This window comes from Ambystoma mexicanum, chromosome 7p (assembly GCF_040938575.1).
Source record: "Ambystoma mexicanum isolate Mex_15411 chromosome 7p, UKY_AmexF1_1, whole genome shotgun sequence".
Taxonomy (NCBI): domain Eukaryota; kingdom Metazoa; phylum Chordata; class Amphibia; order Caudata; family Ambystomatidae; genus Ambystoma; species Ambystoma mexicanum.
In genome coordinates this window covers 462,437,762-462,456,285 of record NC_090939.1, presented here as the reverse complement: position 1 = coordinate 462,456,285, position 18,524 = coordinate 462,437,762, and the positions used below count along the sequence as shown (strand labels likewise).

The window sequence follows — 18,524 nt, the reverse complement described above, 5'->3', positions numbered from 1 at the left end:
ATTTACGCAAACTATCTGCGGCAGTAATGGAACCTCATTTTCTACCTACACTGCAGAACCTTCCCAATCTGAATTGTACAAATGACCTGGCTGATGCTTATCAGACCGTGCTTACCACAGCAGTCAATCATTTGGCTCCTGAAAAAAGACGCCTAACCAAGCTAACACGCTCTAAAGATTGGTTTTCGGCGGAAATCCAAAACCTCAGGACCCTTAAAAAAAGGCATTTCAACACTGGACTAAATGCCAGTCTTCACACAATAAAAACAAATACACATATGCAGCCAAACCATATAAAACAGCCGTTTTGAGGCAAAAAAATGTTTTACGACATTAGAATTGATGAGGCATCTTCCAATACCAGAGAGCTGTTAAAGATCCTAAAATAACTTGATTCACCTTTCCCTGTTTCCCCTCATATTACTAAAGACGCCGAATGGTGCACCCACATTCAGAATGCCATGGTCAGCAAGGTCGACTTGATTCGAGAAAGCGTTTGTGCCAATAGCGCAACTCCTATCCTTACCAGGGCTGCAGCCAAAAATAAACATTTGCCCGCGCCCGTGTTTCCACCCTTCCCATTCCACAAAGCTACGGAATTGGACATGTCAGGAGTATTGTCCGGTCTCAAACCTACCGCCTGCAAAAGGGACATCTGCTTTGTGGTGGTTGTTAAAAGCCTGTGTGGTACAACTCTTACCCCTTATCACCAAGTTCATCAATTGCTCTTTTTGATAAAACAATGTACCTAGTCTCATTAAGTATGCCTGGATCTCACCATTACTGAAGAAACCATCCTTAGATCCTGTGCGCCCCAAGGAAGTGCCTGAGTGCGTGCCTGTTACGCCAGGAGGTTATTGGCACCACGCTTGCCATCTTACTCAATTTCCCAGCTACAATGTATTCCCTGAAGCCCCACCCTCTGTGGCCCACTTCCTTACTTAAGGCACGTGCGTGTGCCCCTGCGCGCATGTCCCAAGGAAGTGCCTAAGTCCCTTTTACGCCTGGAGGTTCTTGGCACCACGCTTACCAACGTAATCAATTTCAGAGCTACGGTGTGTTTCATGAATAGTATGGACTCTAAAACTATATTGTCTACTCTGCTTGGACATACTGCAATGTTATAAGCTCATATATGCCTTTGTTGGTTCTATATTAAATCTATTCCATGACTCCTCCCACCTGTGGTCCACTTCCTTACTTAAGGCATGTACGCGTGCCCCTGCGCACGCGCCCCAAGGAAGTGCCTGAGTAAGTGACTGTTACGACTGTTACGCCTGTTGTGCCGTATTGGATCGAAGGTCAGAATTGGTGTTTATTTAGCCGTTGTCTGTCCTGTAATAACATTATATTATTGACGGCAAAGAGGACTCAGTAAAAAAAATCTTCCTTTTGCTAGATATTGTATACCCACCTTAAATCAACAGTTGTAAAATCTGGGACTATTGGTCCTGTTTACGGGAGACCGTATATAGTGTTCCTTATGTTATCACTATTTTTCATACTAAGTATCAGTCTCTCTAATAGCGCGTAAACATGCACTTGTGAAGGAGTTGAACAGCGCAGTGGCCCGAATTCGTTTTTGCCGCTTTTCGTTGTATTAATTTTACTCTGAATGTTAAATACAGAGTGTAAATAGTGGAACAATTTCAAGAATCACGATTGATAGGCTACCCCTGCTTACTTTAACAACCTGTTTACTTTAACAATTTGTTTAAAATACCCCTAAGCATGACTAGGAAATAGTGTAACTTCCTCGATATACAGATCCCACTCTGCCAGAGAACTATTGCCTCATCACCAACATACCATTCCGGTTGAAGATCCTGGCCAAGGTGTAACACCTACAGATTAAAGAATTCCTAGAATCTCACAACCTCCTGGGGCACAAACAATCTGGTTTTAGGAAGGCCCATAGTACCGAATCTACCCTGCTTGATCTTAAGTCCAACATCCTACATTACTTTGACAAGGGCAGCACTGTGTTGCTGATGCTTCTCGATCTGTTCTCCGCTTTTGATGTGGTAGATGTAGTAGATCATAAAATATTGGTGCAATATTGGTGATACAGCCTTCTTTTCCCCCAAAGCAGCTGCCTGGGCCCACTCCTTTTAATCAGGGTGGGTGGCAACGATGCAAAGGCCAACAATTATTTGGTCCCATGCGGAGTACCACAAGGAGCAGGCATGTCACCTACGCTCTTCAACATTTATACCATCCCTCTTTTTGAAATGTTGGAAGAAGAAGGTACCTTATACGCAAACTACACAGATGACACTCAGTGTCTCGTTACCCTTTCCGGTGACTACAATAAGTACACACTCTTGGTCAACAACATCTATGACCAGATTGAATCATGGATGGTGGACAAAGGCCTTGCGCTTAACACACGCAAAACAGAACTGATGATCGCAGGCACAGCTGCTCAGTTAAGGAAACCTGGGAACTAATATAAGGCCTTTAATAGCTCAGGCCACACCATAGCGACCCTCCAAAATGTGAAAACCATGGGTGTAGTCCTGGACCAGGAATTATCTATGACAGCACACATCAACAGCCTAGTCGCCTGCTCAGTTTACCACCTTAAACAACTAGCACAAATCAGACCTGTCCTCAGTCGGTCAAACTATGCCACTATTGCCAGGGAAATTATTGCCACTTACATTGACCACTGTGCAAACCTCCTCCAGGTAACCTGTAAAGGTGAGCTGGCTCGCTTCCAGGATGTCCAGAACAATACTGTGAGAGTGGTGGAATGCCTAAAAAGATCAGACCACATCACAAAAGCCAGGAGGGTCCTTCACTGGCTCCTGGTGGAAAGGCGCGTGACTTATCGGACCCTCTGCATTACACACAGATGTCTCTATGGGAAAAGTCCAAGATACCTTGTAAACAGAATAGAATGGCTACCCGCAAGGCGAGCCTTCCGCTCTTATAATTCTCACCTCCTGCTCATTCCCACAGGCAACTTGGTCTCTGTGGCTCAGAGATCATTCCCACAAGCAGCACCCAGACAATGGAACAACCTGCCCCCTGATCTAAGATCATGTTCAAGCTTTGGAAAATTCAAACATGAACTCAAGACTGTCTTATTCAAGTGAAACCCCCTGCCCGCCCTATAATCTGCCTTTGTCTTTGTGTTGTCTGTTTGGTTTTCTGTGCTATTATGCCCACGGGCCGCGTCTATGTGCAATATAAACAAACTAAATAAATAAATACAGTTCTTTGCTGCATGCATTCTACCGCCTGAGCTATTTTACTCTGGGTTTGAAATTTACTGGGATCTCTGCAACAACTATATTAATCCACTTAGATATGTTATTTGGATTGGGAATTGGTGTGATTGGAACCTGTAACTTTCAGATTTCTCACACAGGTCATCGGAAAATCATTAAGCGCCGAAAGAAAATACAATTTTCCAGCTCAATGGTTTTCAAATGCAAAATATAGCAGAGACCAACGATACATTAAAAATATTGAGTGTTTTGATTCAGCTCACCCTTCCGCAGCAAACCACCAGATGAAAGTCTGTCTGACAAGCACGTAAAAAGCAGCGACTTTGTTTGCACTTTCACACCTCTGCTCTGCCTATACTCAATGTGAAAGCAGCGTTTGTTTAGTGATCCTTTTAAGGATTGTCAAGTTCACCTTCCGGAATTGGTTCCCCCGACTCCTCACCTGTATTGGCGGGACTGATGGCAGGATTTTTTTTCCTTCTGTAGTCCTTTTTCTTATGGAGGTAAGGTCTACCATGAGAGGCCGCCACTGTGAGCACTTATAAGACAAGTAGTCCAGTGGCAGGGATCCCGGGATAGCCAGCGAGGGGAAAAGCCAGATTGGCACAAAAAAACCCTGGTTGTAGAGTGCAGAAGGTCCGCAGATTTCCAGAAACAAACTCCTCCCAAAAAACCTCTAAGTGGATCAGTGGCAGTTGCAGGTCCAGTAATGTTGACAATAACGTAGCGATGTAGTCCAAAGCAGTGTATTCAAGAAACCAAGCGCTGGAGTGACAGCAACCAAGGAATACCAACAATGAAGAGCGAACCGGAACAAAGAAGGACCCAGGAGAAAGAGAGAAAAGCGGTAAGACAAGGGGGCGAGAGCCACGGAAAGAGAAGGGCGAAGTGGGAAGAACAGGAGAGGACAGAGACGTCCGTAACAAGGGTAAGTGAGAAAAGCAAGGAGGCAGCGCCAGCAAAATGAGCGAGCGGTCGCCAAAGCAGAGAGAGGAGTGGGAGAGAAGCAAAGAGGAATGGAGTGAAAACAAAAGAGTGGCTCAGCGGAGCCAAGGGAAAACAATGGAGCGTTAGACCCAAAGAGGAAAGCAGCACTCACGGGTTGCAACGCGCCGCACGTCGGGGAGAACAGAGCAAAGTACTTCTCGGCGGCGGCCATACTGGAAACAACTAGACCGCTGAACTACGTTCATAGAAAACGTAATGGCACGTTAATGGTGCCTGGAGCGCCATTTGTCCCACAACCGCCAGGAACGACGGAGTGTGACAAGGATAAACATGACATGCCTGAATGATTCCAGGCACGCATTAAAAGCAGTAACTAATGCATTTTGTAAAGGAAACTATTCAGTTTTGAGTGATAATTAATAAAGTATCTGAATGAAGCCTCTCATTTTGAGCCGGAATTCAGCCAAATATTTACTTGAGGCTGAATGTCGGTACACACCTAGTTTGGTGGTATTTACCACCGAAATACCACCAAAATTGTAATGAGGACCTATGTCTTGGACCAAACAGAATCAACTTAGTTTTTATAAGGATTAAGTTGACAGCCATTAAGAAACATCCATCTTCCTATATCTTCCGTGCTAAATTTCAAAGAGAAAATCTTCTGTTCCACCACTGATTTTAAAATACATCTATTTGTCGCCGGCATAATAGTGGTATGACAGTTTAGATTCAGCAAGAAGGGAAAGAGGTGGAGGAAGATAGGCATTGAATAATAAAGGAGAGAGCAGGGAGCCTCTAAATATTCTACGTTTGATACATTCAAAATATGATAGAAAAGTACTAAGAAGGACTTTCTGTGTTCAATTAGAGAAAAAAGATTGAAATCACTTACTAGCTGACTCTTGAGACCCCAAAGTTGTGGCATAGTATGGGAAGCAGAATGACATGAATTGCCATATCAAAAGGGGATAAGAGATCAAACATAACCAACAAAGTAAGATCCCCAGAATCAGCATCCATCCCAGACTGCAATTAAGGCAGTTTCTGTACCATGTCTTGAACGAAAGCCAAATTTGAAAGCATCTAGAAGCCCGTTAGTTTCCATGAAATATTTGAATTGTCTCTTGACAACTTGTTCCAATACTTTTCATATAATGGAAGGCCAGCAATTTGGTGGTAAAAGCACATACTGGACCACTCCTTCCATAAGAGATTACATTTGCTCTGCCAGTGGGTTGGCTCGCAACTCAGCAAAATGGCTGGCTGCAAAGGCCTGTAGAGAATCCTCTGCCCTATAAGTAGACCGTAAAACCTCAAGCAGGGGAGTGATGACTGGAGCAGAGAAGGATTTGAAGTAGAACACAACAATACAAGTTTTATTTACGACTAGAAATGTGTTGTAACCCAAGTGCAATTTTTTTAAAAGAAAAAGGGATTAAGAGCCTCAGCATAATCAATGGATGAGGGAAGGGATGACTATCTGCATGATTGTTTAAGAAATGATTAAACCATTTGGAATAATCAAATGTTTGTTGGAATTTTAGTTGTAGAAAAGTTTTCTTGCATTATAAATCTCTATTTCGTAGGCCTTTATATTTGCTTTAACTATATGTATACTATTACTTCATTATTCTAAAATAAATATTTCAACAGTACATTTTCAGCAAATGTTGGTTTTCTCCACATCTTTCTGACTTGCGAAGTGAAAGTTTAAGTTCTGTAAGTTAAGGAAACTACCAAGAGAATTAAGTTTTCTTGGCTTTGATGTTCTTCAAAGAAGATGAAGAATTAAAAAAGGTTTTAAAAAAGTGTTGGAAGAGTTTCTTAGAAAAGCTTTACAGGTTAGGGTATCATCAATGATCATGCATTCAGTTAAGCTGTCAATGATCTGTATGGACAGGAGTTTCTTCTGGCTTCTATCACTCTGTATGGGTGCTCTGTTTTGGGACTGCCGATAGTTTTTTTTTTTTTTTTTTTTTTTCACTTTTGAAAATTTTATTATCATAACAGACTTTTTAAAAAAAACATTTTATAGGTAGCTTTTGCAGCCATAACTATTTCAAAGCAGAACTACAGTGAAGGTGGGGGACACGGTGAAAAGAAATCTGCTGGCAACATAATAAAATCAAAAATAATATATTGGGTTAAAGAAAAAGCATAGTACAAAAGAGAACAAAAAAACAATCTGAAGCTAGTCATCACCTTATAAATAAGCCATGATTCCATTTCTTACATGTTCCTATATTATTCACATGGATGGCTATGACAGATTAGAAACAAATTTACTGGCCGGAGCCAGGTCTACTTCTACACAAGGCCAGTGGACGGATTGATGTTGCCTCAGGCAAAAGGGCCCTCTAGCTTCCCATTTCATCAATTTAAATGGAAAAATATTAACTTTTTCTTAGGCCCAATCTATTGCCCCCAACCTGCCGATTAATAACTAGGCAGCAGCCTAGATTTGCCTAGGAACATTATTAGATTAGAATGGCTTGTACAATTGGCCTCCCTTCCTCAGGCACACCTGGAAGCCTTTCTGGCAGAGATATAGGTGAATGCTTAGTCCCCCAAGTAACACTCCAGCATACTGTGGATGTGGCCACAGTGGAAACACGGGGTTGTTATTACTACAGTTCAGCTCAAATTAAGGGAAGGAACAGAAGCAGCAGAAACAGTTTAAAACCTTGTGACTTCATGACCAAACACTTCTGTGTTTTAAATGTACAATCTATTGTATAGGCGTATATATCTTGCATGTCACCGAAGCATCCAAATGTTAATAGCGAACATTGCATTTGCAAGGTGCTGCCATTTCCATATTCTACAAAACCAGTCCTTATGATGCCAACAGCACCACTAGTCAATACTAGCTATGCGCTGACTGAAATTATAAAGCTTTAGACATGGGACATTTTCAAAATTCCAATTAAACAAAATCGCTCAGTCTGTACTGAAACACAGCTCTCAGAGTGAAGCACGGTGCAGCTTATTTTCTTCACACCATAAGGCAATGTATTGAAGTCCTGAGAAAAGATAAAGCACTGAACAGAATACATCATGTCCCACTTTCTTAATACACTGAGATAAGGCAACGTTTATGAACAGGAAACGCCCACCCTGAATATATCGCTGCATCAGAAAAACAAAAACGAATTTTGGTGAGGCAGAAACTTCCAAAATCAAATCTTGGCAGAAATATGAGAAACCAACCAGGAACATGTTTATGCAGCAATTACAATTTTATAAAATATAAATGTAATAGCAGTAAACGTAAAATGTATTTGCTGCATAAACCTATAAGCAATCAGTATATTCTGCTAGCATTTGCAAGAACATCTTGAGTCATGCTTTGCTTTTACTAAATTAGTGCATTTTTCTCTTGAAAAAATGAATCTGCACCCAACAAAACAGTATCGGCCAGCATAACCGTTGCTTTATTTGCGACAATGCTACACAAACACACACCTACAAACTATTAGATATGAGTCGCTAATATTGCAGTACATTTTTACAGAACGAGAAGATGTACTGATAAAAAATGCATAATCCCTTTAATGTGTCTAACCTTAGACACGATTCAAGTAAGCAGCAGCAGTAGGGTGCGTAGAGACACATTTTCTAGACTTGAAATGAAGATATTGAGGAGGAGCTTTTTCGGGTCAATGTCTGTATGAAGAAAAACAACAAACATCACCTTGCTCTTCTATTCATAGCAATGGGCTTCATTCTACTGAGCGGCACTCATGCAGAATATCTCGGGTTTAAAAGCACTACAACAAGACTGTTTTTGGGGACATGTGAACTACTAAACCCCATTCCTGATCTATCAATTGGTGGAATATATTCTAGGAAGCCAAGTGCTAAACTTAATCCTCATTGTCCTGTGCAACTGGTTTTGTAATACCTAGAACGTGTTCCCTATTGCATCCTACTAAATGGAAATCAAACCAGCACATTTTCTTTATGTATTCGTTTTTTTCTCGAATTGCAAGGCACATTTTTACTTTGCTTTTCCCATCACATAAAAGATGGATCCAAAAAAAAGGAAGCATAATTTAAAGATGTCAAGCCCTGATGGCAAAGGGGCAAAACAAACTATGCGATCACAGAACCGATGCTCGCCTTTAGCGTGAGCGCCTCCCAACAGTAGAAGTACTGACTGCGAGCACCAAATAGCAAGCTTCAAACGTGGGTGGAAACTACTGAACTCAACCTGGGTGGAAACTACTGAACCCAACTCACTAAATAATCTTGCTAACTTGTACACTATATTATACTTTTAATTTGTTTTTACATTTGCGCATGATCCTGCAGAATGTATTTTTCACATTGCACATTATGTGTGTGACCCCCCCACAGTACGATTGTAGAGTGTTAGGTAGCATTCCCCCCATGAGCATTTCAGGAGTATGATTGGAATAATAAAAAAGTGAACATTAGATTTTAAAAGCCAGCAACGGTACACAATAATTCTCTTTTCTTTTTGCAATTATTAGGGAAATGTTTTGGAGAAAACCGCATTTTTAAACTAAAATGTAAAAGACCCAAATACACACAAACATGATTTCATGTTTATTTAGACTCCTGCACCATGCCGATGAATGTTAAATGAAGACTTGTGCTTGAATGTTCTACTAGTAATGAACAGGCATTATTATGTGGGCGAGTAGCAGTACTGCAACTGCCCTACAAAAGACTCGGCTCAGATATTAGATATAACGAGGATACTGCTCACATCTACATGGATCCTTCATAGCAACGAGCAGTAGCCTTGCAGAGGACTCCAAATGCAATGGGCGGAATACTGACTTCTTGTATATGTGGCAAGCATGTTTTAAGACAAGACATGACTGTGGTAGACAGAGCTTCAATGTCAGAGTATAACATTCCAACAGCAACCTGGAAACATGATCAAATTTCTCTCCCACTTAATCCTATCCTCCAACTGCCTAGTCACCTCTGACGTTTGGCCCATGCGGCTTCGCTACCCACAGCAAAGCTCGCATTTCATTTCGGAGCAGCACTCCTGGTACAGCAGCCTTACTCCCACTTTAGCATTAGAGTCGGGACAAACCAAGCTGGAATTAGTAGGAAATATTAATATGCATCTCTTGGTCAACAGTACAAATTAACATATTTGAGCTAGATTTCCAAAGAAATTAACAAGGATTGTAACTTCTAGATATTCTTCATACAAATGTCCATTGCCTTTAATCCTTAAATCAGACCTCCTCTAGGCACTGACAATCAGTGGCACCGCTCAGGCACAAAATTATGGATTTGTGGCCAATTTGTGATGCTCTGTTTTAAATGACCAATAGTGACTGCAAAGAGGCAGGTGTTTATCATCACCTGCGTTTAAAGAAACCACCAACAGACAGTACTGTCTATGCTTTCATGCACTGAAATGGAACCACAGCCTCCGTCAATGGCCAGTCTACTCGTGCTATTAAGCAATCCTCTAATCCAGTAAGAGTATTTGTGATCTATCTTCCTCAGAGACGTGCCTATCCACAGCATAAGCGATCACCACAGATCACAATAGAAGCAAGGGATATATAAGTCATACTTTCTATTCATAGTGCTTGGTCACGTGTGGGAACCAATGGGATTAATTTAGCACTCATAATCGTGGTACTAGTCTGCCTTCGCTTACACACAAGGTTCCTTGACAATACCACAGCATTACTGAGTTGTGTTTGTGTACACTGCAGTGCGCCTGCTTCAATTTGTCTACTTCGTGCGCTGCTTCAAGCACTGGCATACCAGATTTGAATGTCAATTTCTCTTCTGCTCTGTAAAATCTATGTTTTCTGAAAAAGTAGGTTTACTTTTCTTCGTGGGATGACAGCCGAATATCAGGAAAGGTGTAGTGCAAATTGCGACATATGGTGGGGATAGAAAAAAGGTTGGTTGGTATAAAACACATTAAATACATTCGGAGGCGCAGAGGCAAATCCATTCAGTAGCCCTGCTTTGGCGAGTCCACGAATGCTGGATTGTATGGGGGCTGAGCTGCTGGGTACGGAACTCCGGCACCGGTCGCCATAGTCTCCTGGTAGCCAGGGGGTCCTGCAACCTGTGCTGGATAAGGTGGTGGGTACTGTGTTGGATAGGAAGCTGTGGCCTGACCCCCTGCTGGCATGGCTCCTGGATACATGTGAGACGGATGAACTGGCACAGGGTGATATGCTGGATAGGCTGCTGGCGCTGGGTAATTCTGTGGCGCCATTTGCTGCTGGGGATATGGTGCATGGATCACGGTGGCAGTTGTAGTCGTCACAACAGGCTGGGGTGATCTCCGGCACATCTTGTATAAACAGCAGCATGAGCAGGTGAAGCACAAAATGATAGTTACAATAAACAAAACGAAGATGGTGATCCCTACGGCAATAAACGTCCCAAAGCCTGCAGAATTCATGGAACACATCATTTGATCTTCATCTAACTTGTCAAACGGGTTAAAGCAGCAATATCTGTTGTTACATGTTCCACAGCAAAAAGCCATGGAACAGTATTGTTTGGTGTGCCACTGGCCATAAGTATCCACGTATGCATCACAGTCATCCCCAGCAACAACTCCGTACAAAGGAAGGATGCAGAGAACGGTCAGTGACGCTAACACACGGAACTCGGGCACCATGATCCCCACCGAACAGGATACTCTAGCCCTCAAAAAAGGGGAGGCGCTGTGAGAAATGCTTGTCAGACGAAGATTTTCCACTGGGGTTTGGAAAGGAATCCTTTCGGTTTTGACCCGGAGGGTGCCACAGAATGAAGAAAATAATATCACAAGTTGCCTAGCCTGCCGATAGTTTATTAATTTTAGACTTTCTAATTTAGTGATCAGTCAGCGGTACCTGTACTGGTCATGTCTGCCCATCTGTGAAGGCATCATGAAACAAGACACAGAACACAGATTCAAAGTTCAAAACAAAATGGTTTATTAAAGCAAAGGTCAGGATGGTTGAGGGCCTAACTTGCCCTATGCCAAGGTGGGATTTCCCTACCTGAACGAAACTAAAGAAAGTCTGAGTCAAAGAGTTCAACTTAAAAGTCTGTCTGTGCCCAAAACCTATCCTTGACCTCACAACTAAAGCTAAACAACATGTACAGAAGTCCATAATCAAAGAAATGCTGCTCAACACAAAGTCTCAGCTTCGTCCAGCTCTTAGCTTCCTTTTCAGCTCCTCTTCCCCAAGTTCAAGAAAGTTCCACAAAAGTCTCAAGACTTCTTTTCTCAAGTTCAAGGAAATACAGTGCCGCACAATCCTCGGGGTTCCCTTCCTCAAGTTCCAATCAACACAGTACAAAAGTAAATGCTTTAGAGGCTCCGTCCTCAAGACAGCACTTGTAGTTCCTCAGGTCTCAGAGCTCCCTCCCCCAAGACTTCAATGCAGCAACTGATATTTGTTTCAGCCTTTCAAAGTTCAACACAACTTCAGGCCAACTTGACCCTCCTTCTGGTTTGCATCACCAGCTTACATATAGTGCTCCTTCTTGGTATATTTCACAGGGTCTTTGGCTTTCAGAATTCAGGGGTCTCTCGTCTAGGCACAGTTGTCAGACCACACGGACCACCCATCAAAGGTCACCCAACCAGGAACCCTATGCTCTTCAGCCCACACAGGTTTCCCTTTATTTGCACCTGTGTCCAAATTCACCCTCACTTTGCCTATCTTTGTCAGCCTCTTGGCTTTATGTACAGGTTCACACTCTCCTGGCTTCTCCTGGTTAGCCTCTTGGCTTTGCCATTATGTGTGACACACCTCTTGCCAGTCTTTGGCCTCGCAGCACTGTATCCATTCATAAGAGTTCCCTTTGTGGTCATATGTATTTATGTATTCCCCACCTTTCTGTCGCGCTCTCTCTCACACTTGTGCTCTTTTCCATAGGTTGCTTTAAAAAAGGCACTTTCCCTTTTAGCTTTCATCAACTACTAGCTTTGTTGCATAACGTTTTATTCAATTCAGTATTCAACGTGTGCAGTTTCGCTTTGTTTCAATGTTTCATCCAGTTCGATGTTCGATGTGCATGATTTAATTCTTCTTTGAGTTTTCATTCAGTTTGTGATTCAATATTCATACTTTAACTTTAGGTTTTCATTCAATGCAGAAGTCAATATATGTCATACGGCACTTTGGTATTCATGAATAGCCCCTGGGAGCACCACCGGCTTTGAGTGACATCTCTTTCCACTCACCGGTCCTCTGCGTTCCTCCTCCAGTGGCTATGCGGCTTCTGTACTGCTTCGCAGGCGAGCGGGCTGGTCTTCGCGAACCCCTATCACACTGCGGGCTCTTTAAAGCCCATGCCATCAGCTCTGCTCTTCTCCACAGACATGGCCCGTGTCCTCTCGCTTTCCTTCCTTGTTCGCAGCTCCAGCTGCTTCCTCTGGGTAACAGAGGCTCCCACACATGTGGCCGTCTAATGGATCGACTTGCCTTGGGCTCCACAGGTTGTCTGGGACATCGGCCTACATCCTGGCTTCCTCTCAGGTCCTACACGGCTGCCTCCTTACAATACAGGTCCCCTGCTGGTCTCTCCCACACATGCCCTCCTGTTCCTTTCTCTGATGTCCCACTGGTCTCCCGTTATACACCTGCAACCACTTAACAGGTTGCAGGTGTGGATTCCCAATGTGTCTTGCCTGACTATAGTTGACTTTGAAAGCACTCTGCAGATGTCTTCTTCGTTCCAGTACCAGTTTGGTGAAATTCAGTTCTAGTGTTCATTACTCTTAGTTACCTCTTCCTCCTCTCAGTTTACACAGAGGTCAAATGTGGGGAAATTAGGAGAGCAGTGTTACAGTAGCCTATAAAGGCCGGGGGAAGGTTAGGTTAGTTGTCAATAGGGAAATGGGGATACCATGTCTTGCCTGTGGGCTCCCCACTCCCAATCCCCAAGGACCCTCCACCCAGGTGATCCTTCCTCGATTCTCCACCCCCAGGGCCAGGATCCAAAAGTGATGGCCTTTCCCTGGCCACCTGAGAAGAGGATCCAGGGGGCGTAGCAGTGAGAATACCCTTAGATTTCTCACACCATTTCACCTGAAATTCTAAGTGCAAAAGGGAATGTTTATCAGTGTAACATTATGTGTGCTAGTCTCATAGGGAATGAGGTAGCTCTGCACCAAAGGTGTTTGGGTCAGCACCTGAATTATGCAAGAAGCCAAAAAATGTTAATGCATACAACACCTCGAAGGTCTCATTTTTTCCTATGGTAGAAGAGGCTACTTGGCTCGAGTGTGGGGGATCCAAGGAGAGATAGGCAAGGATATATTTATAAATCTAAACTTCAATACCTTTGTTTATGAAACACAGATAACAAGTCACAAATACTAACTAATATGTAGTTGTCATTGTGACATCAGGATGGGCAGAACGTGAATCCTCAGATAGACTATTGACATGACATGGCATGATCAGATCTTTGTTTTGGAATTAACTAATAGCGAGACATTGCTTGGGACACAATACACCTCAGAGGATTGAAGGGGCAGTGCTCTCGGGCTGAGCGGTAGAAGAGCCCCTCCCTGCATTCCTCAACGACCTCAGTCATGTGTAAGGATTCCCTTTTTCTGCATCTGTGCTAATCTGTGGACTTAAAGGTGCCCCAACAGCTGGTGACAGAGATTTTGTGGGAGTCCTGTTTCTCCGACCCTGTTGCCCACATCCTCTCATTTCAACTCTCTAACAACATACTTTTGTCTGATCTGCAGCTCCCCACATCAGTCCACGATAGCGGACTGCAGTGCAGTGTTGTCCCACCATTAGCTACTTCTCCGGCCCCTAATTAATTCACCAGAAGCCCAACACCCCGGTACTGGTGTTATAGTGGCCCCACAGCAGTGGTATTAACAGCAGTTACTGTTTTTCCAGTATACAGCCAACAGCAATTCAGCATGATGTGGACTGTTATTAAATGAAGACAAAATACTTTTTTAATCATGGTATGAGTTAGGTATTTTCGTTTATTGATATTTTTGTTAAAATAGTGTGTTAAGCAAACACCATCAATTAACATGCTAGTCGTCAGTTTATTTTGTTTGAATTTTATCTTGGCTAGTGTTTCAGATATCCTTTACATGGAGCCTCTGGGCACCCTCCTCAAAAATTCCAATATAGCCATCCACCAATATGCAGACGATACTCAGTTGTACATGATAGTAAATAGCACGAAGGACATCATTCATTTCCGTGATTACCTGGCCATCATCCAGTCCTGAATGTCAACTGCCTTCTTCAAACTAAACCCATCCAAGACTAAATTCGTTCTCATCGGTCCGCCCGCTAAAAACAACCTGTCCAACAATGTCTCAATGATATGCACCTAGAAGGATTTAATCCTTAGGCTTCGCCATTGACAGCAATCTCTCCTTCCAGAAACTGTCAGAAACCTGAGGGCATCTTCACACCTACTCCCCTTGGATCCTCTTCTCAGGTGGCCAGGGAAAGGCCATCACTTTTGGATCCTGACCCTGCGGGTGGAGATGCGAGGGAGGATGACCTAGGTGGGGGTCCTTGGGCAGTGGGGAGAGGATGTCTTTGGGCGGGCCATGCTATCCACCTTTCCGTATGAGATAATAAACCCTACCCTCTTCCTACCTTCATTGGTTGTTGCCATTAATTTCCTCTTATTTCCCCTAGGTCACATCACTTTAGTACTGGCACGAGGAAGAAGCAACTAGGAGTTGTACACACTAACACTCAGTTACACCACTCTGGTACTGAGGCAAGGAAGAGGCCTGGAAACTATTGTGAGGGTCAGGCATGCCCAGAGAACATAAGGCAATTGAATTCAATGACTCGCACCTGCAACACGTTAACAGGTGCACAAAATATGGAGCCACCAGCAAGGATGAAGAAACCAGCAGGAGAGAAGCCGGGCTGGGAGAGGCAGGTCGGAGAGGGGAGAATTCCTGCCCAGAAGTGGGCTGCTGAGGAGAGTCTTGGCTGGAGGCCAGGACGCCGGCTACTGCCGAAGAGAGACCATGATGCCAGGGCCCGAGGGACCCCTGAGAGGGTCAAGGCTGCCAGAGTCTCCTTTGCCTGGTGCCCACAGCCAGAGCTGTGAGGCACAGAAGACTCCCAAGGGCTGCAGGCCACCAGCAGCTTCTGCGATTCAAAAGCAGAGCTACCGGCAACCCACAGTGAGATTCGCAGAAGGCGGGCGCTGCTCGCAGAGCTCCGGAAAAGTTTGCGTGGAGCTGAAAAGCACAAGGAGAATGAAGAAAGAGGACGCCCGGAGGACCCGCCGAGGACCGATGAGTGAAGTGAAGGGAACACTTGTACTGGGGCGCTCCTGGGACTACAACTCGGCATATGGTAATGCCGAATGAACTGAATTATGTGTGCAATTAATGGAAACACACAAAAACTGCGACTCTAAAATGCAGACTGTGCTTTTCCTGCGCTGTCGCCATTTTAGAGTATGCCGACTCCTATTGCTGTGCCCAAGGGGTTGCGGGGGTGTCCCCGCTCTCCTTGGTCACAGTAATGGGAGTCAGGGTTGCGGGGGTGTCCCCCCCTTTTCATTACATTAAGCAGGGAAACAGGAGAAAGAAAACATTTTTTTTTTACAAAAGGACCATGTGGCGTCAGCACCGCCTCACGTAAGTGGGGGGAACTGGCGCTGCAGGGGTACTAGGAAGTTGGCGGTGCACACAGAAGTGCGCCACGGTAAAGGTGAGTGGTGTGGTAGTTGGATTATTGGGGGGTGTTTTATCTGATCACTGCACTACACCATAATTGGCGTCAACATTTTCAGCTGCGCAGTTAAGGGGGGCGCAGTGATGATATAGATTCCGATCGATGGTGAACCCAAATTGAGGTTTTTTTTAACACCATGAGCGAACGCTGAACTATAGGTAAAGGAACTTGTCTATAAAGGAAGCATTATTAAATACTGATCTAAAGGAAAGCTTTGATATGGCTCCAAATGAAATGAAAGCATATGTGAAATGCATATAATAAACACTTAAAGACCAAATTAATCTTTATGAATAAAGTGAAAAGAAAGTAATAAGCACTTATGAAAATTGTGAAAGCAAGGTGCTGGAAGAGAGTGAGCACCACAGAGTGAGCTGTGTGAAAGAACACACTATGGCAAAGCCAAGAGACTGTCAAGCAGAAGCCGAAGTGAATGTAAACCAGAGCACAGGTGCAGTGATGGAGAAACCTGCGTGGGTAAGAAAGCCTAGGGTTATCGGTTGCATGACCTGTAACGGGTGGACCGTGTGGTCCGACAATTGTGCCTAGACCGAGAATACCCTGTCTGAAAAGCCAAGTAAAGTAAAGATAAACCATCTCCACTTGTGAATTAGATTGCTGAAGTGAATGCAAAAGATCTGTATGAACTATTGAATAGCCTGAAGGATTGTAAATTTGAACTGGAACTGATTTTGAAATTTAAGAGACTTGCACCGATTGTGAGTTGGCAAGCTGGAAGAGCTGACGTTTTGGGGGAGGGAAACCCAAGACATTTTGGAACTGTGTTGTCACCTTAGGGAAGGGAACCCTCATGCTGTTTCAGAACTGTTTTGTCTTCTTGGGGAAGCAAACCCAGAGGTCTTTAGGGAAATGCTTTGAACTTGGGGAAGGGGAGCTGGAAAGTTAGCCTAGAGCTGGAAGAAGCCAGGCACTTTATTTGGAACACTATTTCTTTTGTTGCTAACATCCCTACACATTGTTCAGCTTTAGTTGTGAGGGCAAGTATAGGTTTTGGACACTGACAGACTTTTAAATTGAATTTACTTACTCAATCCTAAGTTTCTTTAGGTAGGGAAATCCCACCTTAGCATAGGGCAAGTTAGGCCTTACACCATCCTGACATTTAAGTAAATAAAGCTATCTCATTTGGATCTTGAATCTGTTGTCTGTGTCTTGCTTCATGATGTGTTCACAAAACACATAGCCAAGAAGGCCCAAACAGCCTGGCTCAGAATCTCTACCCATTGAAAAATCAAACCCTCATCCTGCCGCAGGACATCTGGACCGTAGTGTAGGCCCTTATGGTCTTGCACATCGATGGAGGAAATGCTCTCCTGACAGGGCTTCCAGCTGCTCACTTTTCTCCCCTAAAAGCAAGCACAGTACAGATAGAGTGTCTTCATTACTACTTTATCATGTAATCATATACACACTAAATGACCCTCCAACTATACTATCTGTGCCCTCAAGGTCGTGTCTATCCCTAGACACGGGTGATGAGCCGCCTATCTAAGGTGAGGGGGCAGGAGGCTTACTCTATTGCTCAAAAATACAAGTAAAAACACCAAGGGACATTTCGCGCTGTGCCCATAGTATTAAGTTCTAGCAGGAAACCTAGGTACTTTAATTGTCCTGCTCATAGGAACTCCAAATCCATAAGAACACAACATTAAAAAACATATGTGCTGAATATCTGCACATATATAGATGTAGGGTATCCCTTAGTTAGTGGGAGAACCCTAGATAAAAATTGGACGACCGGTTTCAGTAGTGTATGTTCTGGAACCACTTTCTTCAGGACCTGTGGTGCTCCAATGAGCACCCGTGAACTGCTTGCTGGTGGGTTGTCACTGCGCCTGTTGGGCGACAGGGAGAGGTGGGGGAGTTGAGAAAAACACCAGATGTACTGATTAAAACTGTCCGCATGGTGCCTCTTATCTACAGGTTCCACATCAGTCCCACAGTTTAATAAATGTCCTTACCCCAAATTGGAGCCACAGGCAGTGCTGAATCCCAAAAGTAGAGCGCATGGGCGTAGGACATGGGGGAGGACAGGGGGAAAAAATCCCCCCCACAATTTTAAGTGGGAGGGATATAATGGCATTTATCCCCCCACCCCCCAGTTTCCCCTCAGTTTGTGTCTAGTCTGCAGGCTGCAGCGTGTAGATTACGGTCTGCAGCCTGCCTGTGCAGTGATGCGTGCAAACTTGAAACTTCAGACAGCAGCAGCGGCATGGGTAATTGTAAACAAGATTCTCTTGTTACAAGAACTCTGCTGCTCGCAGGTTCCCTTATGCATGCCCCCTCCCCACTGCGCCTGCTCATTTGGCCAGGCCGGGGAACATACTGCAGCACGTGCCCCTGCGAGTGCGCAGTGCACTGCTGTGCAGCCTTCCAGAACGAAGGAGAAGCCAGCAGGCAGCGACGCATGCTCCTCAGAGACAACAGTGTAACTAATGATTTTGCCATCCGTTAGGGCAGTTCAGCCCTGGTAAACTTGGAAAGATAACACATTTATGCTTCTGACCTGTGCCAGTCGCCTCTGTGGCAGAGCAGGACTCGGAATACTGCTGTGCATATGCCGGCGGTGGATGCTGGCAAGGTTTAACGGCAAGACATGACCGTC

General features: G+C 44.1%; 2 protein-coding genes across 2 annotated transcripts in view; one reads left to right on the top strand and one right to left on the bottom strand.

The window, feature by feature from the left end:
• Window positions 1-18,524, top strand: part of F5 (coagulation factor V) — a 1,375,529-nt gene that overhangs the window by 631,456 nt on the left and 725,549 nt on the right. The gene's annotated exons all lie outside the window — the stretch shown is intronic.
• LOC138526114 (protein shisa-5-like) lies at window positions 7,599-10,986 on the bottom strand. The gene has a single exon (XM_069636483.1). The coding sequence runs from the start codon at window positions 10,828-10,830 to the stop codon at window positions 10,150-10,152; it is 681 nt and encodes a 226-aa protein (XP_069492584.1). The 5' UTR covers window positions 10,831-10,986; the 3' UTR covers window positions 7,599-10,149.